At 43.4% G+C, this 27,933-nt stretch overlaps 1 protein-coding gene across 18 annotated transcripts in view; it reads right to left on the bottom strand.

Moving 5' to 3' along the window:
• Window positions 1–9,020: 9,020 nt before the first annotated feature.
• The window catches only part of DST (dystonin), a 398,894-nt gene continuing 379,981 nt past the window's right edge, over window positions 9,021–27,933 (bottom strand). For 8 of the 18 annotated variants that reach the window (XM_069974481.1, XM_069974494.1, XM_069974483.1 and 5 more), the window contains 9 exons: window positions 23,657–23,811; window positions 23,464–23,538; window positions 22,561–22,578; window positions 19,879–19,996; window positions 18,601–18,669; window positions 15,323–15,516; window positions 13,130–13,240; window positions 11,280–11,403; window positions 9,021–9,968 (listed from right to left, as the gene is read on the bottom strand). In XM_069974481.1, coding sequence (XP_069830582.1) covers window positions 9,712–9,968; window positions 11,280–11,403; window positions 13,130–13,240; window positions 15,323–15,516; window positions 18,601–18,669; window positions 19,879–19,996; window positions 22,561–22,578; window positions 23,464–23,538; window positions 23,657–23,811 — 1,121 coding nt within the window. In that variant the 3' untranslated portion in view covers window positions 9,021–9,711. The remainder of the gene's footprint in view (window positions 9,969–11,279; window positions 11,404–13,129; window positions 13,241–15,322; window positions 15,517–18,600; window positions 18,670–19,878; window positions 19,997–22,560; window positions 22,579–23,463; window positions 23,539–23,656; window positions 23,812–27,933) is intronic. The other 10 variants (XM_069974486.1, XM_069974496.1, XM_069974499.1 and 7 more) reach the window with 5 other exon arrangements.

The raw sequence follows: 27,933 nt of genomic DNA, 5'->3' as shown, positions 1-27,933 counted from the left end.
CCCATACAGGGGGTTCAATGGGACATGTTCCTGCACAGCCTGACACAGGTCAATCAGCAGTGATAATGTACAAACACACCCGCCAAGGTAAAGGATACACCTACTACCTAAAGATCGGGTAACTATGGATATGACCACACCGGCTTAGGGAGTACGGTACTCCCACCCTCTGTGCACAGATCTGCCCCTCTGGCCTGTCCTTCCTTGTGAACACTGAGGCAGCGCTCTGCAGTGACATCATTCCGGGCATCATCACTGTGGAGAGCTGGATGAATATTCATGAGTAGAGGCGGATCGGGACAAATCGGTTATTAATCCCCCAGTGCACCAGACCACCTAACTTACATATTGCTTAGTAAAGAAGTCAAGATTTAGAGAAAACAGCACTGTGGATGAAGGTTAGAAAATGAGTCTTCTAACCTGTTGTTAGTTTCCCTGTACTCTGCCACCAGGTAAAAAAATAAACATGCTACAGAAGCCCCAGCTCTCTAAGACGGACCCTCCTGGCGCCCTTCCCAGCCCACGCCCTCCCCAGCCCCCTGACATGGAGTCTCCTGGCGCCCTCCCCAGCCCCCATGACATGGACCCTCCCGACACCCTCCTCAGCCCCCTGTCATGGACCCTCCTGGCGCCCTCCCCAGCCCCCTGTCATGGACCCTCCTGGCGCCCTCCCCAGCCCCCTGTCATGGACCCTCCTGGCGCCCTCCCCAGCCCCCTGTCATGGACCCTCCTGGCGCCCTCCCCAGCCCCCATGACATGGACCCTCCCGACACCCTCCCCAGCCCCCTGTCATGGACCCTCCTGGCGCCCTTCCCAGCCCAGGCCCTCCTCAGCCCCCTGTCATGGACCCTCCTGGTGCCCTCCCCAGCCCCCTGTCATGGACCCTCCTGGCGCCCTCCCCAGCCCCCTGTCATGGACCCTCCTGGCGCCCTCCCCAGCCCCCTGACATGGACCCTCCTGGCGCCCTCCCCAGCCCCCTGACATGGACCCTCCTGGCGCCCTCCCCAGCCCCCTGTCATGGACCCTCCTGGCGCCCTCCCCAGCCCCCTGTCATGGACCCTCCTGGCGCCCTCCCCAGCCCCCTGTTATGGACCCTCCTGGCGCCCTCCCCAGCCCACGCCCTCCCCAGCCCCCTGTTATGGACCCTCCTGGCGCCCTCCCCAGCCCCCTGACATGGACCCTCCTGGCGCCCTCCCCAGCCCCCTGACATGGACCCTTCCGGCGCCCTTCCCAGCCCAGGCCCTCCCCAGTAGGGTAATTAATGTATGTACAGTGACATAAGTATATACCACTGCTCATGCCGACATCCAGGAGCCATCACGCCTCTTCTCCTTCTGTGGATGGAGCTTCATCTTCACTGCTGGTTTTTGAGCAGAAAGGAACAGACTGAATATAATGCAGGAAATTAATAAAACTGCCTTTGTTGTCCATAGCAACCAATCAGAGCGCAGCTTCCACTGTTTAAGAGCTCAGTACTGTCCTGTGATTGGCTGCTATTGGCAACAAGGAGAGTTAGCATTTTTCACCTACAATAAATAAATTTGGGCAGATGGATGAGACCTCTGCTTGTTGCCATTAGCAACCTATCACTGTGCAGCTTTCTTGTTATTTTTGGTTCTGTTGCAATGAGAGCTGTGATTGGTCGCTGTGGACAAAGAGGAGGGTTTTGCTTTTGAACAGTTCTATAAATGTATTTTTATTAGTCGAAGACGCTGAGGAGGCATATTGTGCTGTGATGATAAGGAGGAGTCGGGTAGTTAATGAAGGATGTGTGGATTTCTATATAAACTTAAAAGACGCAATCATTTTACCAAATATGTGAACTATAAGCTAATATCCGGTCTGTATAGAGCAGCACAATCTGTCATTGAGGAGGCTGCAGACTTGTTTACACCTCCAGTGATGGTGGCAGATGGCCGCCAGCCGCACCAGACCTCAATTCATAACACTCGCTGATTGAACAATGACTTTTTTTTTTAAACTGAAATAGCATTCATACAGTGGTAGGCAAATAGTTAAAGGGGTATTCCGGCCCGGGGGTATTTTTAAGCAATGGTCGGCGGGACTCCGCTGCGGCCACTGAATGGCTGAGCTGCCTTGAGACGTCTTGTCTCATGCGGCAGCTCAAACCAGGAAGCGGCCGCGGGACGGGTGTACTGGGCAGCGTGATCTGGGACCCGGCGCTGGAACGGGGGAGGTAAGTGACCTCCCCGTCTATAACCATTCCCCGGGCCGGAGTATCCCTTTAGGCTGCGTTCACACTACGTATATTTCAGTCATAATATTTCAGTCAGTATTGCAACCAAAACCAGGAGTGGATTAAAAACACAGAAAGGATCTGTTCACACAATGTTGTAATTGAGTGGATGGCCGCCATATAATGGCAAATATTTGCTGTTATTTTAGAACAACGGCTGTTATATTGAAATAATGGCCGTTATTTACTGTTATATGGCGGCCATCCACTCAATTTCAACATTGTGTGAACAGATCCTTTCTGTGTTTTTATCCACTCCTGGTTTTGGTTGCAATATGGGGACCACAATACTGACTGAAATATACGTAGTGTGAACCCAGCCTTAAAGTGAATGTACCATCAGTACATTTGCTTCAAGTTTTGCACATGGATAGAAGAGCACCGGCACGGGGAACATCGCTGTTACTTAATACTCACGCGCGACCCCCCTCTAAACCCCCATAGCTGCACCAGGATGTTCAGTAGCGTCCTGGTGCAGCTATGGGTTAAAGTGAATGTGTCACCTAAATTTTCTTTTACAGATTAGAATCAGACACTGAAACACATTCTTTTATTTCAATATGTTTCTAGTTTCATACTGTAGTTATTTTTAGTTCATTTTTTTGTACATTGTTATGGGGGCGGCCATCTTACCTGAGCTGTTTTTAACAGCATTTACTGACATCCTTTACAGCAAGACTCATGGACAGACTCTGTCCCCTTGAGATGAATGTAAAGCATTACTGAGCGCGCTCTGTGACCTGTGAAGAGATCATTCCACAGGTAGCTGCTATTGTCTCCTTTATCTACTAGTGTCACATGACGCTGCAATGTTGTACCGATCACTTTACAGCAGCCTCCTCTTATCACCACAGACACAACAGGAAGTCTAAGCTTAGTTTTAGCCCCAGGGGTGAGAATGAGAACTGGAAGATATCAGGATTAGTTTATAACATATATAGAACAATTAGACAAAATGTCACCAAAAATTCTTTTAAAATATTTTAACATAAAAATATTATTTATACAATAAGTGATTTTCTGATGACACTGTCCCTTTAACTTTTACAATCAGATGGAAAAATTGGATAATTATACCGCCTACATGACCTGGTAATATCTACTCTCATTTGCTCTTCTTATATTAGTGCACTGTTCTATTTTTCACTGTTTTGTATATTTTTGGAACATAACTTTCTATTTAAAGGGTTTATGTAAACATAAAAAATGCCAAATGTATTTTAAGAAGCCCTTTCATGTCTAGTAGATGAATTGCTGTCCTTACATACAGACGGACCTAAAATGATCGCTCCGAAACTGCATTTTCCCCAAGCAGATAAAACAAACTCTTTTACAATGACACTTTCTATATTTGGAGAATTATTAGGGATCAGACAATATGGTTACAATCTAAAATATAAATATTTAATTGAAAACATAATAAAGAAAAAAAAAAAAAACACATGTCATCTAAGGTAACAAACTGATTCAATCATTCGCCATCCATAGTTTAAAAAAGGCTTCAACTATTACAAATGATAAAACCAATTGTCTAAACGAAACCCTTGCTTTTCTACTAACTCCAAAAGATATCACTCAATTTGTGCTGTCTGGCGGGGGATCGGCCCGCTGCAGGAGAGGGGGATTTTCTGGGGAAGCACAGACTGCTGTGCACCTCTACTGCAAAGCCCTCCCAGGGATTCGGGACACCTTTCTCAGATTTCTGGGTGAGCAAAATATTTAACCATTTGTGCTTCTTTAAAAGGAATCTGTCAGCTCCCGGACCCTACTGAAGGTGCTGACAGTCCCCTAGTGAGAATGGTACATTTTTTGTAATTTGTCTGTGGAGTGGATTATAGACAATGTCAGGTCTCCTGCTGTAATGAAGAGTCAAAGAGGAGTTGTGGCTCAGTGTTTGTGCCACACCTCACCACTCCTTCCTCTTCTTCATGAATAATCAATGCTGCCCAGCCTCCTGCTCGCTCAGCTGTCAGCAAGTGTCTCTGATTGCAGATCAGTCCTCTGTAGGCAGGTTATATCTGAGAGAAACACTTAGGTATAGTTGAATCTCTAAGCCCAAATGTGTTTCAACTGTAGTTTAGGGGTAAATCATCTGTCTAGAGATCACTAGCAAGTCTTTCTTTGATTCAAATCCCCTGATGGAAATGAAATATAGGTCTTTATTTTTTCTTTTTCTTCTCATTATTGTCACATTTTTAAAAGTGCAAAGAATTCCCAATCAGGTCTAAATTAGTTTCAAAATTATTATTATTATTATTATTATTTAAGTAAACAGCCAGGCCCCTTTTGAGCTCCTTTAGTTATTTCGCCATGAAAACTTCCAAATATTCCATGGTGTCACTGCTCTCACAATAAAAACAAATACTAGTAACCAACTTTTCTCTAGATGTAGATACATAGTAACAGGCCTTGGTATTATTAGATCATTGGTAGAGATCTCTGTATTGACCTTGATATATTAATACATAGATATTATATCTAGAGATGAGCGAACCGTGTTCGGGTTCGAGTCGATCCGAATCCGAACGTTCGGTATTTGATTAGTGGTGGCTGCTGAACTTGGATAAAGCTCTAAGGTTGTCTGGAAAACATGGATATAGCCAATGACTATATCCATGTTTTCCACATAGCCTTAGGGCTTTATCCAACTTCAGCAGCCACCGCTAATCAAATGCCGAAAGTTCGGGTTTGGATGGACTTGAGCATGCTCCAGGTTCGCTCATCTCTATTTATATCCCTAAATTTGATTAGTTTTCTTGGCACTGTGGTCTACTCATTCTATATACCTTAGTTACTTTTATTACAATTTAATTTATTCAAGCTCTACTATCTCTTTCTTTTACACAGGTGCCCAAAACCATACTCAGTATTTTATCATCCTCTCCAGCAGCCAAAGCCCGCACAGCTCTGGGAGTCGGGTCGTGAAATCACCATGTTATCCAGGAAGTGACATCACCATGTTATCCAGGAAGTGACATCACCATGTTATCCAGAAAGTGACATCATCATGTTATCCAGGAAGTGAAGCCTTGATGCAGTAGTAAGTGCAGGGAAAAAAGCACTTTATAAGCAATTCCCATAATTAGTGTATATTGGTGATTTGTATAACTTTTTTGGGGCAATACAATGCTTTGATAAAAATTTTCGCCAGACTTCTCTTTTAAATCTCCTTTGTCACCACTTTTCCCTAAATCCATTTGTAACATAGCAAAAGTTTTGTATTAAAGGGATCCAATACCACAATATTTATCAGCGTGGACTCAGACTGGCATTTTAAGGAAACAAGCCTGTATATGCTCATTGGCCCCGATTCCTTACTGTGCCTGTCCGGACAGCACCGGTCCCCTTGTCTCCAGTTCAGGTTTGCAATTAAAGGGGTTGTCCAGCGAAAATCTTTTTCTTTCAAATCAACTTGTGTCAGAAAGTTATATAGGTTTGTAATTTACTTCTATTAAAAAAATCTCAAGTCTTCCCATACTTATTAGCTGCTGTATGTCCTGCAGGAAATGTTGTTTTATTTTCAGTCACTGCTCTCTGCTGACATCTCTGGCTGAGACAGGAACTGTCCAGAGTAGGAGAGTTTTTCTATGGGGATGCATAGAAAACCGAGACAAAGTTCTTGTCTCAGCCAGAGATGTCAGCAGAGAGCAGTGTGTCAGACTGAAAATAAAACAACATTTCCTGCAGGACATACAGCAGCTGATAAGTATGCGAAGACTTGAGATTTTTTAATAGAAGTAAATTACAAATCTATATAACTTTCTGATATCAGTTGATTTAAAAGAAAAAGATTTTCGCTGGATAACGCCTTTAAAGCGTAACTGTCATTTCAGGATCATTTTCTTAAAACATTAAATATCAACAGTTCAAGCGATTTTAAGAAACTCTGTAATAGGTTTTATGTACTAAAAGAGTTTCCTTCTGTACAGAAAAAGCAATCTCCCAGCCTCCCCCCTCACATCAGATGAAGCAGGATTTCTGTGTCCATTATGTGGCTATGGAGAGGGGAGGGGCTGTTAGGAGTGACTGAGCACGGAGCAGTCCTGCACAGCACAACACCCTGCAATCTTCTCTCAGTAAGTTCATAGATAAGCGCTGACCTTTCTGACCCCAGAATCCTGCGTTTTAGGTGCCCAGACAGTCTACAAACAGACTCCATCTCCCTCAGCCCCTCCCCCCTTCATAGGCTTACAATGGAGAGAGCAGAACCCGTCTTCACTGGCTTCTCTGTAATGAAGACGTGTTTGCCTGATAATGCACAGATAAGAAGTCAGGGGGGGAGGCTGGGAGATTGCTTCTTGAGTACAGAAGGAGGCTTTTTTGGCTGATGAAACCTATTACAGAGTTTATTAAAATCGCTTATACTACTGATTTCTGCAATAAAAAAAAACATGACAGTTACGCTTTAAGCTCCAATCAATTCAATGGAACTGAGCTACAAAACCCAGCTCAAACTGGAGACAAGAGTGGGGCTGTCTCTGGAGGAAAGTGGCCATGTTTTTGTAGTGCGGGATAACCCCTTTAAGGAAACCATTAGGATTTAGCATAAAAGGTGGGTAGCTACTGTTCTGGGTGCCTCTAAACAACTAGTAAAAGATTTGATGCACATTGCAGTCAGAATTGCATTAGTAACTGGGTGCAGAACCTGTTTATATTATGGAAAATCTACAGTGGATTCCTTTCCCAGGCACTTGGATCTGGTTTGTTCTTTCTTTTATTTATTCATTTATTTTTTTTACATGATCAGGTCAATTTTTGCAATCTTTGTCATGGAGAGTTCATAGGGGAAGTGAAAATCCTGTATAAAAATATATAGTATAAAATTACTGTATTATGTATTATAGTGGATTATCCATGGATCTGCAGTGGTAGGTTTGAATACCATTGTAATTATTTTTTTTTTCTTGCATAACTTCTAGGAAGTCTGCAGCGTCAAATCTTTACCGCAATGCAATTGATTTGGTGCTAATTTGTCTTGTGTATTTACCTGTGGATTTTTTGCAGCTTTTGTGCAGTAAATATGCCCTGTGTGTGTATGGAACATTGGCTCTGTCCTTGGCTTCAGTTTCGGCTGTCCAGGCATGATGGGAGTTGTAGTTTTGCAACAGCTGGAGAGCCAAGGTTCCCTACCCGGTGTAGAACGTGACCTTATGTCTTCAAGTTCTAAAGCTGAGGGCAGAGCAACAAAACTCCAAGAGAGTTTTTTATTTATTTATAACGCTGTTTGAGTCTGGCGTCTATGCGTATGTATGCTGCAGCTGTGCTACTATACTGTGCCTGTCATTCTCCCATATATTACTCCTGCTTCTCCCTTGCCTGCCACCCCCAACTCAATATATACTTCCATCTCAATTCCAGTGTTGTCTTGATCCAAGGGTCATTGCCTGTGAGTAGCTGCTCCCATGTCCCTTCATACATTCTTCTAGGCAGGGTACTGCAGAGATGTCTCAGCCCCATACTGTATCTGCATACAATTATATTGGCATCCTAACCCATTGGCCACACAGCAGGCACATGGTCTACCACAAGAGACATGCCATGTAATGTCACTTACATCCCTGATTTAGTTTTGATTCTTTATTAGTAATAACGTGTTCAGATTCTCAATATTGTATATTTGAAAGGGAGAGGATGCAGTCTGCAATCTGAAAGGATAGTGGCTGATCAGAGGTCACATGACCCAGAATGAAATGTGTGGATACAGCAGAGCTGCGATGGAAAGAATGAAACAGCAGGTGGTGTGAGTTACCGGGCAAAAAAAAAAAGAAAATGGAGGAATGCTTCTTATCAGCTGCTGCATGTCCTGCAGGTAGGACAAGTAGCGTATTTTTCCCAGTCTTGAGAGTAGGAGAGGTTTTCTATGAGGATTTGCTCCTGCTCTGGACAGTTCCTGATATGGACAGAGGTGGCAGCAGAGAGCACCGTGTCAGACTGGAAAGAATACAGCACTTCCTGCAGGACATACAGCAGCTGATAAGAACTGGAAGACTCAAGTTTTGTTTTGTTTTTAAATAGAAGTAAATTACAAATATTTGGCACTTTCTGGCACCAGTTGATTTGTAAGAAAAAAACCTTTAGGGTACCTTTACACTCTGCGGATCCTGGCAGTGTGAAGGTCTATGTGGTCACATACCCGCAGCGGAATGATTTGTAACCCGGCCCCTTTGACCCCGCCTGGAGCATACATCCCCTGCTCCGGGCTCCTGCTTGCTTCGGGGCCTCCCAGCATCTCGCGGCGGTCAGCCAATCAGTACGCTGCCCTGTTTGGCTGACGGCCGGGAGGCTCCAAAGGAAGCAGGAGCCCGGTGCAGGTGATGTATGCACCCGGCCCCTTTAACCCCAGACCGCCCGCCACCTACAGCCGCGGCCCAGAGCATACATTACATGCTCGGTGCCGCGGCTGTGTGTCGCTCCTCATCAGCCAATCAGTGCACGGCAGCACTGATTGGCTGACGAGGAGCGAGGGGAGTCGGGAGCTTCACACAGCCGCAGCGCCAAGCAGTTAATGTATGCTCCGGGCCGGGGCTGCGGGCGGCCGGGGGTTAAAGGGGCCGGGTCGCAGATCTGCATTGGAATGAATTTTCAGCTGCGGGTATGTGACCCCAAAGGCCTTCATTATACCAGGATCCGCAGCGGATTTCGCTACCCTTAAGATGTATGGATTAATCCATACAACACTGTCTAATGATGAGAACAATGATCATAAGGCCTGAGCCATATTGTTGTATTTTTTCATACTTTACTAAAACAACAATCACACAGATAGATTTGGACAGGTTTTTATTTCATAGATTTTTTGCAAGCAAAACTGATCCGATACAAAAGTTGATATAATGTTACCATCCACTCAAGCGAAAGAAAAACCGCACGTATGCACCAAATGCTATTATTTGAACAGTATTATAGTTCTATTAAGACAGAGTCTCACAGACATAAATAAAAAAACAACATAAAATAGAGTTTCTGCCAATGATTAAATACCTTTCTGTGAGTTATCTGAACTTAAAACTGCGGAAATAACTGCAGTGGGCATAACCCAAGTGAATGGGGAGCGGGTGGTAGACGGAAGCTTGGCATCTATGTCCAGGTTATAAATAGTTATGAGGTATTCAGAATTGGTAACTAATGAAGCAGTGTTTGGCATATTGAACTTCCCTCCGGGTTGCGGTAATAAATACATTCAATAACCGTTTTAGTTTCCGTATTCACACAAGTGTGACGTTCGTTTCGATTGATGTCCCTCAAGCATCTCCAAACTATAAGACAAACAATTTTTTTTTTCAGATAAAAATATGTGTAAAAAAAACAAGACAAACACACATTTAAGGCCTTCTGCAGGGTTAAAATCAAACATTTGCATTATTTCAGAATTTCTACATAATATTTTACACCTTACAAACTTAAATAGGCAATACACAAAAGAAAAAAAAAATCTCTCTCCGAAGCCGGGCGCCTTATCTTTTTGTTGTTTTTGTTGCTAGTTTGCTGATGGGTGTCCTACGTTGTGGGGTAGGGATTTTGGAAGGTCTGCCTGTCGAGGATCGGGAACTCGCTCTGGGGGAGGGCCGGCTGCTTTCATGAACAGTCTCAGACATGTCAGAACATACAGATTGGATTTCGGAAATATCAAAATCGGAGGCATCGCTTCCCCGGCGGCTGCTTGATCTGCTCCCGGCTTTGCTTCCAGCTCGGCTTGGAGTTTTCCGATAATCTTTGAAACAAAGAAGAAATGTATCACTAGACTCACATATAAAGGAGAGTTACAGAAAAAAAATTACAATATATTCTCATATAAAGTTGACCTTTGCTATCCTATTCACATTAGTGTGCTAAAGGGGTTATCCAGCGCTTGCACATTTTGAATATGTTACTGTTATATAAGAAAGCATAACAAACATGCAATGCTTACCTCTCCACACTCCCTCAGTGTCCTGTTGTTGTGTCGCCGGTGTCCCCCACTGTCTGTAGCCGCTGTTACTTCGGGACATCGCCACGGCCAATGATTGGCTGAGCGGGCTGTCATTCCTGAGACAAGCTCATCTCAGAAGTAACAGCAGCTACAGAGAGTGGGGGACACCGGTGACACTGCAACAGGACACTGAGGGAGTGCAGAGAGGTAAGCATAGCATGTTTGTTATCTTTTCTTATATGGCAGTAACATGTTCAAAATGTGGTGGTGCCAGATAACCCCTTTAAGGCTATGTTCCCACAATGTAAAAAGTGCAAATAATGGGGAACAATGGCAGTTATTAATGGCCATGATCAATAACAACGTATGTTATTTGGCCTTATTTTTACATTGTGGGAACATAGCCTTAAAAGGGGTTGTCCTGGTAACAAAAACAATATTACAAACAATCCCCCTTAACAATGACACCCTACGTCTAATATACATGTACAACCTTTACACCCTTTCCCTGTTTTACCCACTCTGGACATCTAAAACCATCTTCCCTGTGTCCTCTCTGAAAACATGCTGCTTTCTCTCCCCCCCTCCCTTTGTAGACACATGACATATGATCCGACCCCCAGGACACATCATCTGCATCATCTCCATGCACTTGTTCACTGCTAGTGAGAGTGCTGCTTCCATAGACTTACATGTGTCCCTGAGCCTAGGTCTCTGTTATATGAAAAGGAAGGAGACAACTAGAGGCCCCTTATTAAAGTCCAACGATAACAGACAAATTCTAGGAAAAGAATGGAGACAAAGGCAAGCTCCACCCAAAACTACACCTTCAGCTTTGTATGACATTTCCCATTGATGATCTATACGGACTCCAAGCGCCAAAGCTACAAGTAACAAATCTGAACTGATATGATATTTTGTAGAGACAATAAAATGCCATTAGTGACAAATAATCAATGATCTGATATAAAAGGCTACACGTTGTCTTGTGGACTGAATGCACAGCAGGTTTATTGAGCTACCTGCAGAATAGCACCCCCTTCTGCTAGGGATGGGGTACTGTATGTATTATATACTGCCGCCATAATAAGTTACATATTTTAACCACTTTACCTGCAAACTGCGTTCTAACTTTGGATGCTGCCGTCGTTAATAAACTGGTGTCCTCGGCAGAATGGAAACCTTTCCCGGACAGGTATCCTGGAAGTCTTAGTTTGCTTCCCTGTATAGGAGTTCCCTGTAGGAGAAAGGAAGAACGGTGAATGAAGAACATGAATTCATAGAGGCGGCTGGTAACAATGGAGAAAACCGGTGACTTCTCTGGTCTGTAGGATGGATATGTGTAAATCCCATAAACCCTGAACCTGCATAGATCCATAACCCCACAGCTTCTGTGATGAGGAGCTTGTATTATTCACCATCACCTCCTCTCTTCATCATAGTTATTTAGCTTTGTTTTCTTACATTCTACATTTTGCATCTCCCATCATTTCCTAGCTTCCTTTCTCTGGTACATTGTAAGGTTTTGTTCCCACCATGTCTTTTTCTTGTCTATTTTTATGGCATTTGTCATTTTGCTGTTCGGCCGCCCGTCGGCCGTTGGTCCGTTATTCTAGGACAGGTGGACTGATCGCACTTTGGATATGTCTTTAATTGAAAAGTCCATTGAATTTAATAGTAAAAATGGTGAAAGGACAGTGAAAAAATGGGTGTAAACAACTAAAGAAAAAACGCTTGTTGTTTGTAAAAGACGTCCGGAAATAAGTGTCATGAACATTATTTGACGTCCGCCTCAAAAGTCGTCCGTTATTTAATACACTGTGTGCCAATGACCTCTGTAATTCTATAGACGTTGATGCAATTCATTGAATTCAATCAAAATGCTGTAATAATGGACGTTTTTTTTTTTTAAAAACTTACTTAGTGTGAACATAGCCTAAGGGCCAGTTCACACGAAGCAAAAGCGGCAGAATTCGGAATCCCGCCTGCTTCATTGTGACACTGTTTCTCTATGAAACAGTCAAAAGGTTTTTGTAACGACAACAACACTTTAAAGTGACTCTGTACCCACAATCTGACCCCCAAACCACTTGTACCTTCGGATAGCTGCTTTTATTCCAAGATCTGTCCTGGGGTCTGTTCGGCAGGTGATGCAGTTATTGTCCTAAAAAACAACTTTTAAACTGGCAGCCCAGTGCCAAAGTGCTGTGGCCTAGAGTATCTGTACCTTAACTTTGCACCACCCCGTCCCTCCTCCCCGCCCTCTTCATCATTAGAAATGCCCAGGGCAGGATTTTTCCTATTTCTCCTGTCTGAACACTGCACAGGTGCCTTAAGGATCCAGCCCATGTGCCGTGTTCACACAGCTGAGGAATAGGAGAATACCTGCCTGAAGCAATCCTAATGATGAGGAGGGTGGGGAGGAGAGACAGAGGGGTTGTGCAAGCTTAATGCACAGACACTCTAGGCCATGCCAGTTTGGCACGGGGCTGCAAGTTTAAAAATTGTTTTTATAGGACAATAACTGCATCACCTGCAGAACGGACCCCAGGGCAGATCTTTGATTAAAAGCAGCTATCTGAAGGGCAGATTGTGGGTGCAGAGTCGCTTTAAGGCAAACAAAATAATAAACTGATCTGAACATTGTGACGTTCTATGTTACCATAAAACAAAACGATGAAAAGTACAATCAGGTAAACTGTAGAAAGAGAAGATGATCATGCAACAGACTCTACTAGAAAACAGTCTATGAGCAGTTGTATTATACAGCTAGAGAGTAGTAATGATGGAGGTGAGTCTCGATTAAAGTACAATGTGGAAGAGGAGAAGCTATTGATCGGTGAGGATCAGTTAATCAGGGGGTTAGCGTGCGCGGTCGGCCGTTCAGTGATGGCAGCGGTTAGTGAGCACAGCAGTTGTGATTGGCAGAGACCACACAACTGAGCGCCCTGTACGTACTATACCTCTTCAGATGACAGTCTTTGTTCTGGGGACTCGGGGCTTTTACAAGGAGTTGTTGTTTTGCTGTTTGTCAGCCAAGGTTTACCGTAATTGCGTGTTATATGGAGGGGTGTCTGTGTGAAACAATGGCACATCAACTTAAGTAACGTCACAGACGATGGCAGCGATGGAGAAGAGGCCGCACTGGGATAGGAGTAACACTGGCACCAATGCTCAGGGCCGTCTGTCTCACATTTTGCAGCAATTGTGAAAAAAACATTTTGCTTGAAGGTTAGTTCCAAAACTATCAGAGACTTCTAATGACAATCTAAAGAGTTGCCGCATCTCTAGTAGTATGAACACTATAAAGTTTCTGCCTAAGAACAAAATGTCTGAATATGCCTTGGTATAGCTATTATATCTTTTCGGTAAGCTTGACTTATAAAACTGTTTAAGGGTGCGTTCACACCTACAGGATCTGCAGCAGATCCTGTAGGTGTGAACGCACCATAAAGGAGAAATCCGGCGAAAAATTTTATTAATGTATTGTATTGACCCCCAAAAGTTATACAAATCCCCAATACACGTTTATTACAGGAAATGCTTATAAAGTGCTTTTTTCCCTGCACTTACTACTGCATCAAGGCTTCACTTCCTGGATAACATGGTGATGTCACTTCCTGGATAACATGGTGATGTCACTTCCTGGATAACATGGTGATGTCCCTTCCTGGATAACATGGTGATGTCCCTTCCTGGATAAAATGGTGATGTCACGACCCGACTCCCAGAGCTGTGCGGGCTGTGGCTGCTGGAGAGGATGATGGCAGGGGGACACTGAGGGACACAGGGCACTGGAAGGACACTGAGCATCCCTCTGCCATCATCTTCTCCAGCAGCCACAGCCCGCACAGCTCTGGGAGTCGGGTCGTGACATCACCATGTTATCCAGGAAGTGACATCACCATGTTATCCAGGAAGTGACATCACCATGTTATCCAGGGAGTGAAGCCTTGATGGGGGGTGCAACACAATACTTTCATAAAAATTTTTTGCTTGACTTCTCCTTAAAGTTTTGCAGCGAGATCCGCTACGATCTAAGGTCCTGGCGGGTCCCTGTGAATCTTTCAGACCGCTGCAAGTATGTAAATCACCCGCCCCCTCAACCCCTTAATCGGCTCCCACTGTATACATTACCTGTCTTTAATCCTTCCTGCACACGGTCCCAGCTTCCTGCTCTCCCACCCAGCCAATCAGTGGCTGCAGCTGGGCAACACACAGGGACCTGCCAGGACCTAAGATTGTAGCGGATCTTGCTGCAAAACTCGCTGCGATACGTCCTGTGTGAAAACACCCTAAAGGAGAAGTCCAACCAACTTTGCAATCTGCAGGCAGGCGGGGGGGTGAAAATAACGAACAAGTTAACTCACCCGTCCCATGTGCCTCGTAGCAGCACCGACAGGGTCCCGTTTGCCGCCCCTAGACGCTATCTTCTGCAGGAAACCGGGCAAGTCACGTACTTGGCTCCTGCAGCAGCAATGTCACGGCACGGCTGAGTGATTGCCCAGTCAGTGACACTGGTGGTGTCCCATCCCAGTCCCTAATTGGCTGAGTGGGCAATCACTCATCCGGGGTCGTGACCTTGCAGCTAGCAGAGCTGCTGGACCCCGGCTGCGTCAAACAGTAACCCAGCTGCGGCGCTACTAGGCACGGGTGAGTTAACTTGTTTGTTATTTTTATACCCACCCCCGCCTGCAGATTTCATAGTTGGTGGGACTTCTCCTTTACCAGGTATAAACAAATACAAACTGTTGCTATATAAATACTTTGTGAGTGTGGGTAGGGGTGCAGGGCTGTGACACTTTGCCGTAATCGCTCTGCACAATAGCTACTGGAAATAGATGGGGTCACGTTGCAACCTGCAAGTGGGCACTATACGAAGATATTGCTAGGGGTATTTCTGATTCCTGTTGAGTGGCAGTAAGTTACAGGATGTAACCAATTGACTTCCTTTAGCTGTGATGCTGAGTGGTAGCTATCCTGGTTGGGACACCCATAAGGTCGCTGTGTAGCCCCCCACCCCGCCTATCATGCATATGATCTGTGTGTCTAGATACTGCTGGCAATAGAAGTGCAGATGGAGAGGTGATACATTGTTGTGCACCGCCCCCCCCCCCCCCCCCAAAAAAAAAAAAAAAAAGCAAAGAAGCAATTACCTTGGGCGTGCCAGCCCCCGTAGCTTGTGATGGACAGGCTTGAACATTTGGACTTGAACTGGACCTGTTAGGCGATGCGCCTCTGGAAGACGGCCTGGATCTTCGGCCCTTAGGCCGGAAAGGAGTCATGCTCTGACTGATGCCTTCAGGTAACATAAACTTTTCTCGTAACTCAAGGTTTGTTCTCCCTTTAGCTGTAAATAAAAGGGGATTAGTCCTGTACTTTACTGCAATCCAGAATATGATTCATCATTACGTCACAAGCATGAGAACACAGATACAATGACCAAAGCAAGCGGAGGTATAAAATACTCAGAATGAAGGGAAAACAATGCGTCCTGTCATATATTGCTCTGCCTAATCCTGAAAGAATTCGACAGCTTAACCCTTTATTCATTAAACTATTTTGGGCCGGGCAATTTTTTTCTCTGTTGCATTCCAAAAGCCATAACTTTTTAAATTTTCTCCATCACTGAGGTATGAGGGCTTGTTTTGTGGAGGACATTTTTTTTTTTTTATGATACAATTTTAGGATTTATATAATTTATCAGCTTGTATTAACTTTTTTTAAAATTCACACCATATACCATGCTGTATACATTACATAATAACATACCATATTTATATAGTTCCATTATGATGGTTTCACACATGGCGGCTTAATTGGAAAACTGATACTGCAGTTTTTGTGCCAAAGCTAGAAGTGGATTCAAATGGGATGGAAATGAAAAAGGGAGGACTTGTACTTGTCTTTCCCATTGGATCCACTTCTGGTTTTGGCACAAACACTGCCATGTGTGAACCCAGCATCACTATTTTTTTGTGAGATTCCTTTGATTGGGGCTAAATAAGTTTTTTATATAATATTCATCATGCAGGATTTAAAAAAAACAAGAATTTGGAAAATTTCTCAAAAATAAAGATTTAACTGAAAAAAAGCCATTTTTTTCTACTAGTCAAGTCTGATCTCTTCTTTAATACACTGCAGTTAGTGTTGAGTGGACCTGACAAAATGGTTGGGTTCAGAAACTTTCTCTGAACCTGAACATTTTCCATCTGATTCCCTACAGCTGCAGAATTTGGATGCAACCCTAGGGCTGCTAGGAAAACATGAATACAGTCTATGACTGTATCCATGTTTTTCAGGGCTCCCCTCGAGCAGCATCCAACTTCTGCAGCTGTGGGACGTTTCCGAACCCAAACATTTTGTCAGGTCCACTCAACACTAACCGCATTACTTATGTATTGCAGTGCACTGTGCCTTCCAGGCAGCATCTTATGCCGTGCTCCTGGGCCTAATAGTCTTCGATACATGGCAGACCTAGTGGCACATTGATTGCCAAACCATTAGGCACATTGGTTGCCAAGCCAACCCATAAGCCCTTGAAGGGATGGCTTTGCAACCTTACTGCCCAGCATGCTATGCATATTTCTTCATGTAACGTTGAGCAAGAGATCACAGTTGAGCAATTCTTTACATAACATGTTAACAGAGGGGGGGGGGGGGGTTGTCTGCAATTTGGAGAAAAAAAAACACAAAAAAACATGGCTGCATTTCCTTAGAAACAACTGCATTCGTATCCATAGACTGGATTTGCCTCTCAGCCACATTTAAGGGGTACACCTCTGAGATTGAATACATGCTGAATCCCCCCCCCCAATGGACTAACAATTTGTTCTATAATTGTTATTTTCTGTCTTCTCCAGTTCTGAGCTGCTGCTTTCTGCTAAGGACAGAAAATAAATAGTGTGTAATCAGCTCTCTCCGTCTCCCCTCCGAGATGGCTCATGTAAACAGCTCCCTGGCCGGCTGTATCTGCACTCTGTAATGCCGGGAGGATTAATCACAGTGAGACCATAAGCAATTTAAAATCAGATTAACCCTCCCAGTGCAAAAACAGCCAGCCAGAGAGCCGTCTTGGAGTGGAAGGGGGAGGAAGGGGAGAAAGAGAGAACAGCTCACACACAATTTTCTGTGTCTTCAGTGGAAAGCAGCACGCTCAGAACTGGGGGAAGGAGAATGAAAATGCATGGAATAAATTGTTAATCTTCAGGAAAGGAGATGATTCAGCATGTAGTTAAAGGAAGGGGGGAAAACCTCTTTAACTTATTCAGCCCATGGTGCAATTACTGGAACATAGAAGTCATACTTTTTTAATTTTATACAAACCATTTAAACAAAGTCTAGAAAGGCAGCCGGATATCATTACAAGTACGAAACAAGAAGAGGATACTGGAGCACAACTGATATTGGAGAGTAACTCGGATAATACAAGAAGTCTGAAATGGTGCAAGACTGTAGCACCTTGGCATACAGAATATATGTGATCACTATCCTGGGGCAGCTCAAGAACCCCAGAAGAAGCCATAATCTCATGTAATACCTCCCAGACCCAGGACAGAGTATGGTGACACCATAAACATAGGAATACCCTGCACCAGCAAGACACAAAAACCAGATCAATCCAAGTTTACTTTGTAATTATTGTACTGAGAGCCTCAGACTCCGCATTCAAAAAGTTGAAAACTTCAAGACATAAAGGACATCAGCTCACCGCTCACACTTATCCAGTAGATGTAGTGCACCCAGGTGGGAGCGACGTGGATATATAGTGCGGGCCGTCACCTGGTAAATTTAAGATATGAAGGTCCAGTCCACAGCTCCATAAAAAGTAGAATTTTTATTGTAATTCCATATTAAAAAATACTGGTAACATTTTTTTTTAGCTTTTGTTAGCAGTGTTTTTTAATATAGAATTACAATAAAAATTCAACTTTTTATGGAGCTGTGGACTGGACTTTCCTGTATTCAAAAAATTTCGTGATTACAGGAAAGAGAGGTGTTACATAGTACTTCAGGTTCTTTCTGGCGTTCTTTAAAGCTGAGCCACTAGTCTCCATTTTGGAGCGTACAGATTTTATTTTGAAGCATGAATTCACAAAAAAAAAAAAAAAAAATTCTAAAACAATTGTTTCTATGTCCAAACACAAGAATTGTCTGAGACACGACCACAGCATGCAATATATGACTCCTATGTCTACTAAATGTGAACACACAGGATGGCTCTGACTTTCAACCTCACCATGCATGTTAACCACAGCAATGTCCAAACCTTACAAGTCAGTGCTGAGACTATGAATGAAGGTTAAAAAAAAAAAAAACAGCATGCACTACACACCAAATAAAAAAGAAATTGAGGGAGAAAAATATAACAAAGAGCAGGTGAAAAGAAAAGAGTGAAGATGAAAAGAAACGAAAGAGGGAGATATTTGCCAACCTATAAGAGGCTGAGTAGTAATTGAAGAGTTTGATTCCGAACGTAACATTTTACTTCCATGATGATGAACTAGGGAAAAAAATGACAGAATAGCAGTCAGGTAAAAATAAAGGAGGATATTTAGTAAGAGAGGAGAAGTAGTAAAGTACGGCTAGAAGTGAAGAGATATAATTCAAAAAGGAAGCAAAAATTCCAGGTACGGACAAAATATCAAAGCTAACGACTCTCTTACTGGATTGTACCCGTCACCAAACGTGCCCATTGGGGTTTTATGCTGATTTGCTTCTAAAATGAGTTATATCCTATAGAGCAGGGATGGGGAACCTTCGCCCTCCAGCTGTTGCTACAATTCCCAGCATGTCTGGACAGCCAAAGCTTTAGCTGCAACAGCTGGAGGGCCAAAGGTTCCCCATCCCTACTATAGAGCTTGAGAACCTATTTTCTAATGACTCTTCCCAATATTTTAGATTTTTACTGACAACTTGTCACTATATTAGTACAACACTACTGAACGAACAGGCAAAACTGAGCCCAATACATAACCACGTGCCATAAGAAAATATATTAGAAGAGTCCATCAAATTAGGGCCGTGACATCTATTGTATTTATTTCCACCTTTATAGATTTAAAGGGGTACCCCGGCGGCGAAAAAGTTTTTCTTTCAAATCAACTGGTTTCATAAAGTTATACAGATTTGTAATTTACTTTTGCTTAAAAATCTCCAGCCTGCCTTCCAGTACTTATCAGCTGCTGTATGTCCTGCAGGAAGTGGTGTATTCTCTCCAGTGTGACACAGTGCTCTCTGCTGCCACCTCTGTCTATGTCAGGAACTGTCCAGAGCAGGAGAGGATTTCTATGGGGATTTGTTACTCCTCTAGACAGTCGCTGACATGGATAGAGGTGACAGCAGAGAACACTGTGTTAGACTGGAGAGAATACACAACTTCCTGCAGGACATACAGCAGCTGATAAGTACTGGAAGAGTTGAGATTTTTAAATAGAAGTGAAATACAAATCTATATAACTTTCTGAAACCAGTTAATGAAAAAAAAATTTAAAGGGAGTACCCCTTTAATACCAGCCCTGTAAGTAATCAGTGCAGAATTGATCCTTGCCACACTACTACCAAAGCATCTTCATACTGTTTCACTATAGCACACACTGCTATACAAATAATAGTACCAATTTCTACCAAAAAATGTGCAGCCTAATAATAGCATAAAACGGACGGCGGTTTCTAGAAGTGGTGACGTGTTCCTGGACACTACGCCGCTTACCTCTACATGGATCGTTCTTCACTAGAAATTCATCCAGCGCCATCCATCCGCCGCCTACTCGGACCATCACAGTGCTCCTCAAAATACGGACAAGGCGAAGTTGCTGGGAGTCACCAAACTTAGGAAAGAACGAGAAGATCCAATGAGACAATGAGAAGGCGGGGATTATAATACACGTAACACACGGTACATGCAGATGTTGACCAAATGTTATTAGTCACCCGGAGATGATTATATTAAATCTGCGCGGATCTGACGATACCCATGCAACACCGATAAAAGCCAATTGATTAAAGCAATGGACGGCAATGAAGGAAGGGAATTAAGCAACGTAACAAATCACAAACATTGTATCCTCTCTGTATTATTCCAGTATTGTTACACATACTTACCTAATAGCCTGCTCATTATACTAGAGCACCATACACACAACCAGGATATTTCTGGCTGTTTGTAATGGCATGGTTGTGCTGGTCTAAGAAGTCATAATTACAATCTGATTTCTTGTATTACCTATGAATCATACAGTTCAATGTAATTTCCCATTCGTATAGTATAGAGGTAAAGTACAATTAACTCAAACTGCAACAAAGCAGTAAAAAACGAATGTACGCCTATCCTAAATGATCAATCTCAACACAGTAGGATCCTGGCACTACACGGATACACAATAACTACAATCCGAACGCCAGAACAGGAGCCGTGGCCGTTGCTCACCAACAGAAACAGCAGTCGGTCAAACAGTTCACTTGAAGAAAGGTGGCACTCACCGGACTCCTTAGTAGCAAAAATGAACTTTATTCCATGAAAAGTGGGGTCATAGACACTGACAAGAGTGAAACGGCTGTGGCCTCTCTTGTCAGGGTCCATGACCCCACTTTTCATGGAATAAAGTTGATTTTTGCAAGTAAGAAGTCTGGTGAGTGCCACCTTTCTTTAAGCCTACCCTAAGTGACAGCTAACCACACTGACCTCACAACATCATGGATATCTAACACAGCATCCTGATATCTGATTTCAGCATGGAACCCTATGACTTTACGGCCTCATCCACACAACGTTTTTTCCAGTCCATAAATCAGGATCCTGATTCATGGACAGATGAAGGATCCATTGGTTTCAAAGTGTCATTCACACATCCGTTTTTTTTAAACAGATCAATTTTTTAAGCTGATCTGTAGGATCTGCACTTAATGGAATGGCGAAAAAGTCTTGGCCAGTCATGGGTAGCAAACCCAATAATAGAGGCCCGATATGGAGGCCAAAATGTCACACTTTTGGCATCTGTTGGGTAATGAAGTCTGTGTATCCCTTTAATGTATGTAGTTTGCAATGGATCTGGCCCACTGCTATGCAATGACTTTAATGTATGGCCAAATTGGCATTAAAATTTAATCCTACATTAATTTGCATGGACTCATCCTAAACATAGCTGTAAAGTAACAGAAGTTTAAGAGGCGACCAACCACCACTGCTTCTGCAGGATGGAAGGCCTAAAATATATTGAGCTAACATTGGCGGGAATCCATGAATCCAAGGGTCAAGGCTTTGGTCTTTGGCTCTTCCACAGCACACATACAAACATACAACAAATAGGGTGGGAATATTAATGTTTATGGGACATGTCATGTATGTGAAAAACAAGAATAGGAATAGTTTCCGCATTGCAGGGTAGGGAATGTACTTGCTGCGGTTACTGGATAATGCGGTTGCATGCATCAACTACAAAGAGATTATCATAGTCTCTCTCAAGAGACTTCTAAGGTAGACACTAACAGTAAAGACTATGTACTAGGGAAAACATTAGATAGATAGATAGATAGATAGATATAGATTGAGATGAAATATACAGAAAACAATAAAGAAGCCATGCTTACCTCTCTGTGCTCCCTCATTGTCCTCTGGGGACCATCCTGCCTCCACTTCCAAGACAGACACGTCTCCATGGTGACAGTCATTACCGTCTCGGAAGCGAAGGCGGTATCGTCATGGGGGAACAATGGAGACCCGAAGGAAGACACTGGGGGATCGCAGAGAGGTAAGTATTGCTTCTCTGATATTTTCTATACTACTACTGTTTTCCCTAGTCAAATAACCCTGTTATTCCATATGCACTGATCCAGCAGCATGCTAGGGATAGAAAATGTTCTGCATAACTAAAAACCATATTGTGTAACCTGAGCCACCAGTCAATCATCAGGCAAATTAGTTTCTAGGAACAATCATAGCCGATAACTGGCCGGTGTTAAAAGACCAGCAATCGGCCTATAAACTAGCAAATGCTCATTCATCGGATGATTGTGCAGCCCACTAAGTGCACCTGGGTAAACAGGTGATAAGCGCCCAAAGGTGATGCTTCAGATGGGCCGGATGAACCATATGAAAGCACCTTCACTTGCTGTAACCTATTGGTCCTTTTCTTACTCTAGAAGAGAAACTGGGAAACACTAACCTGCACACGATGCAGCTTCACTAGTGGAACTATCCTACGGCTATATAACTGCTATTCAATATAAAGAACACTGCTGTACAATGTCTTAGACTAGTTAAGACCCTTTACCAAAACAAGACTGGATTTAATGAAGCAGAACACAATGGTAGTGTAGGTTATGGTCGGGTGACAGTGATTGCAAGCTTAGGTGACCATGTATATAACACCGGAAACATTGTACTGGTTTATACCTGATTTCCCAGGAAGAACTAATTGCAAGGAGAAAATGGAGAGAAAATAACATTAGTGCATATGAACTTTTATGTTATAGATATATTTCTGAATAATAAACTACTACAGTAATATATATGGTGTGTGCTCCACCAAGCAGAATTCTCAGTGTAAACATGGCATATCCTGCTGATGGGTCAGAGATGCCAGATAGGGGGCCAAACTGATAGATGATAAAAAAAAAAAATATTCCAAAAAAAGAATGAGGACTACTGGATGCTTGAGTTAAAGTGTCATTGTAATTTTTTGTTTTTTTTGCAGAAATCAATAGTCCAGGCAATTTTAAGAAACTTTGTAATTGGGTTTCTTAGGCAAATATGCCATTATCTGCATTCAAAAAGACCCCAGGTCCCCCCCCACCTCCTCTCTCTCAGTCACTGCTCATTATCAGTCGGGCCCTATGTAACCTATGGTGAGGGGAGGAGGGAGATTAGTCAGCAGCAGAGAACACAGGATTACACAGTGGGACCTGTGTGAAAACCGGTATTCAGAAAGGTCAGTGCTGACTTCAGAGGAGATAGCCCGGTGATGTAACTGTAAATTCACTCTTTGTTGTCCTATTTTGGTGACTCCACCCCTCCCCTCTCCATAGAAAACAATGAAGACAGGGGGAGAGCTTCAAACTGTTTTTTCATTATAAAAATGCATTTTTTGGGTTAATAAACCCAATTACAAAGTTTCTTAAAATCGCCTGTACTATTGATTTCTGCAAAAAATGTAAACGACAGTGACACTTTAACCTATATAAATTTTATTGCCACTTTAGATTAGCATTTTTTTAACACGCCCCCCCCCAACACACACAATTTCCACCAGTACATTAGTCAACAATACTGTGTAAGATCCGGAATGCTGTAACTTACCCTGTATTTGTTGTCCCCAATTTGTTCCACTTGGAAACGTTTGGCACACTTACATTTCGCCACTTGTCTTGTAACCTGAAAAAAAAATCAATAATATTATGTTTCTTGTGCAAATAAAAAAATAATATTTTTAGTGATAATGAATGCAATAACCAGCCTATTAACCAACCAATACATATTATAGAGTCAGTACCTCATCTTCGATTTTGTCGGCATCGGTTACAGGTTTGTAGGCATCTTTGTTGGGGTGGAGCGCTGCCACAAACTCATAGTAGTCTATGTAACCATCACCATCCCGGTCAAAGATATCGGCAACTGCGCTCATTTCCAGGCGACTGGTTGGGAATTCTGAAAAAAAATAAAAAAAAAATAAAAATATATATATATACTGCTCGCACTTCATCCTGCTTACTTGATGTAGGAATTATTACATGTCTATGATTATGGGAATTATTGGATCCTAAAAAACATCAGCTGAAACATCACACTATCTACAACATTATGGCTAGAGAGGAGCGAATTGCTCTTCTAAATGAAGCGAAGCGCTTCGTTTGCTCAAGAAGCTGCCGGCCTTTCATGCGCTGCTTCACTCCCTGCGGCTCCACCCCGGGTGCCAGGGAAAAGCTGGATCCAATCCTGGGAGACTGGGAGAAGTTTCTCAGGACTGGATCCAGCTTTTCCCAGCATCCTGGGAGGAGTCGAAGGGAGCGGAGCAGCGCTGAAAGGCCGTAAGTTCAATGAGTGGAGCGCTGATCAAATGAAGCGCCTCATCTCATTTAGAAAGGCGATTCGCTCATCTCTAATTATGACACATAGAGAAATACTTAAAGGGGAACCATCAGCAGGTTAGACGAATCTAACATGCTGATAGCCCCCTAATGCGCATGGGGCGCCAATGTGGAAGGTATTTCTCTTACCTTCCTCCTTGGTGCCGTTCCTGAGCAGTTAGCAGTTGAATCCATGGCACGGAGCACCGTTAGGAGTACTGCCCCGCCCCATTGCGCCGATCCAGCCAGCCCTCTCCGTTAATTATTATTAGAAGGAGTGGGCAGGCTCGGCACAATTGTCAGTGCTCCTAATGGTGCTCCGGCCAGTGAATTTAACTCCCGCTAACTGCACTGGAATGGTGCCAAGGAGGAAGTTAAGACACATGGCTTCCCCCTCAGAACCCTGGACGCATTAGGGGGCTATCAGTCGGTTAGATTCGTCTAACCTGTCGATAGTTCCCCTTAAAAAAAAAAATATATATATATATATATATATATATATATATATATTTATATTGTCTAAAGCAATGGCTGCCATTTCTTTACATTATACAAATCCAGAAACATTTTGTCAGAACAAATACATCAAACAGAGCTCAGTAATCCAATTGTAAGGAAAATGAAAATCTATTACATTAGAGAAGTCAATGACATCAAAGTTCCGTGCACTGGAGAACTGTAATACGGTTATGGCGTCTTTTCCTCTGACACTAAACAGGATTTCATAAATGACAATGTTTCCTATTACAGAGAACTAATGAGATGTCCAACCTAGTTACTACTTCATGTTATAACCTGATGTAAGATGACAATAGCGTGAACCAAAGGCAAAGTCAGGAGAACAAAAACATCTCCCATAAAAAAGTCAAGTATCCCTGATATTTCTCAGTCACTTCTGCAGGGGTGTGTCCAATATTAAAAGGATAAGGAGGTGGAAGACAAGGTTGTGTTCATGTAGAGAGTGATAAACTCCAGAGAGGATTCTGGCATATCTGCTCATGCAGGTCTGGTTAGGAGTGTTTAGCTACTGTTCTCCATGTTATGACAGAGCTCATCCGCCCTTCTGCACAGATGCTAGGCTCCACCAGCATAAGACTGAGCAAATTTATGTCATTTCTTTAAAGGCTATGAACAATTCATTATTAGAGTACAAAGACATTTCCTTCATAGTTCTTTATTAAAAATTCTGCTTAGTTTCTCTTCTATACCCTGTTTTTACCTATAGACTGGCTGCAGTGAGTTGTTGTCAGTAAAATCCATAAGATGCAGCCTCGCTAAGGGTACTACTACACAAAGCCATTATCAGTCATACTGTTCCGGCCGATAATCGTTTTGTGTAATAGGTCATGTTTTAAATCAACGATCAACCGATTAACTGATTGAATGCATGACCTATAATCCAGATGATGAGAGTGATGGTCCACTGGCCGTCACTCCATGCAGCGAGCGGGGAGCAGCGGGGAAGCTACAGGGGGCTGCCTGGATTATCTAAACTGGACAGGTTGGTACTCTCTTGCTCCTAAATATCGGGCCGTGTAAGTATTCCTAGAAACGCTCATTCAGCCGATAATCGCCCAGTGAAAGGTTGCATTTACACGTCCTGTAAAAATTGTTCCCCCTCCGCAATCCGCACCATGAAAAAATAGGACATGTCCTAGTGCGGATCGCTGCATGGATCCCCCCTGCCACCCTGCAGTAGAGATGACAGGAGTGCAGAAGACAACTACTCGCCTACTCCCCCTGTGCTGCTGAACATGTAAGCCAGCCTGCATGGGGGGAGTAGGTGGGTAGTTGTCTTCTGCTCTTCTGTCATCTCTGCCGGCGGGGGGCTGCACTACTCTTGGGGGATCCTGCGGCCCAGATCGCGGCACGAATTAGGTGAATGAGGACTAAGGGTGACAGAGATCAGCAAAGAGAGAGCAAACGCCCGCTCGTTGGTTGATCGCATCTTTTGTGACGCCATAAAAATCATCCGTATCGGCCGCACATCTCTGTGTAAATAGAACAACAATGATTGCTGATGGCCGCACAAACAATACAGCGATTTTGCAGTGTTTTTTTTTAGTATGTCTCTGTGCATATCCTTTCTGTGCTGCTAGGCTTCTCCGTTGGGGTTCTGTAATGATGTGCAAAAAATTCCGGCAGAGCTTCAACAGGGCGGCCATTCAGTAATGTTTGAGCACGTTTCTTTGTATTCAACATTGCAGGATAACGGGATGAACTGAACGGACTGTTTATCAGCCTGACTAACTCCACAGTAGCGTAATTTGGTGGGGGCAGAGGGGGCGGATGCTCCCGGGCCCACACAGGCAGGGGGCCCACTGAAGATTTCGCCAGTTAATGCTGACCGCAAAAGCTATTGCTTTTGCAGACAGACTTAACAAATGTTTATTGGCTGTAGGTGGCCCCTGGCCATCATTTAGTGCTCCAGGGAGGCCCACACGGCTACCGAATGTTTTGTCTGACTATTTAGCTGTATGCGCTTGTATGCGAGGAGAAGATACAGTTGAATGCAGCAGGGTGATTGACAAGGAGAGGAGAGCATTGGCTCTCCACCCTGCCAATCACTGTTGTGGCCACAAGAGGCCGTTCCCTCCCTTACAGCTGTGGGACATAGATGATGTCACTTGTGTGCTCACAGAGCAGGGAGAGAGTTGACATCAGAAGACTACAGTACTGCAACCGCACAGCAGGTAAGTATGGCTTTTTTCCCCTTAGTTATAGAGGAGGAGACCTATGTGGGTGGGTGGGGCTAACTCCTAGGAAGGATTTCATATATGGGGGTTGGGGTATGGGATGTCCTGGCTAACTTAAAAGGAGATACCTAATTTGGAGGTACAGTACAGTCTACTTACAGTGGGGGTGTCTAACCACCAGGAGCATTACCAGGTACATTACTGCTGGGAAAGGGGGTGGCCACATGGGGAATACATACCAGGGGGATTACCTAGATGAGATAGTGCTGGAGGGGATGCCTACATGGAGGATACTACATGGAGGTCTAAATATTAGATAGATGCGCAAAGGGGTAGCTAACTTCTATATGAGGGCACAGAGGGCCCTAACTAGTACTACATGGAAACAGAGGAAAATAATAACTATATTGGGGCACAGAAGGCCTAACTACAGAGGGACCTCAATACTATATGGGGAAGCACAGGGAGGGTCTATCTTTTATATGGATGAACAAGGGGGGATAATCTACTATGTTAGGATATAGATGGTGTTTTTTTTTACAATTTGAGAGCATAGAGGGACCCTGCAAACTATATGAGGGCTAAAATTGGGTCTAAATACTACATGGAGGCATAAATTGGCTGCTCTCATATACCCTGTACACCATGATTATCTGGGCTGATTTCTCCTACATTTTTCATGTATTGTTTCTATGGATTTATAGTAATTATTCCTTTTAGTTATGTTGCAGTCTGGCTTTTTTGTATACAGGTTATTTAAAATAGTTGCCTTGAACTGCATGGGACTATTTATTATTACCCAGCATTTGTACTATACATTTACTCTATTAATACTGCGGGTATACCCTGCGGATGTTGCTAATTTGGTCATTGACCATCAGCTATGGTGTAGTCCTCATGCTGCCCAATAGATATTAGACAGATAGATATGAAAAAAAGAGATAGAAGAATGGATGGATGGCTAGATAGAAAACAGAAACAGCACCACAGCTTCCTCTATGTTGTTT

Source organism: Dendropsophus ebraccatus, chromosome 6 (genome assembly GCF_027789765.1).
Source record: "Dendropsophus ebraccatus isolate aDenEbr1 chromosome 6, aDenEbr1.pat, whole genome shotgun sequence".
NCBI lineage: Eukaryota > Metazoa > Chordata > Amphibia > Anura > Hylidae > Dendropsophus > Dendropsophus ebraccatus.
The sequence above is the reverse complement of the archived record's forward strand: the minus strand, read 5'-3'. Positions and strand labels throughout refer to the sequence as shown.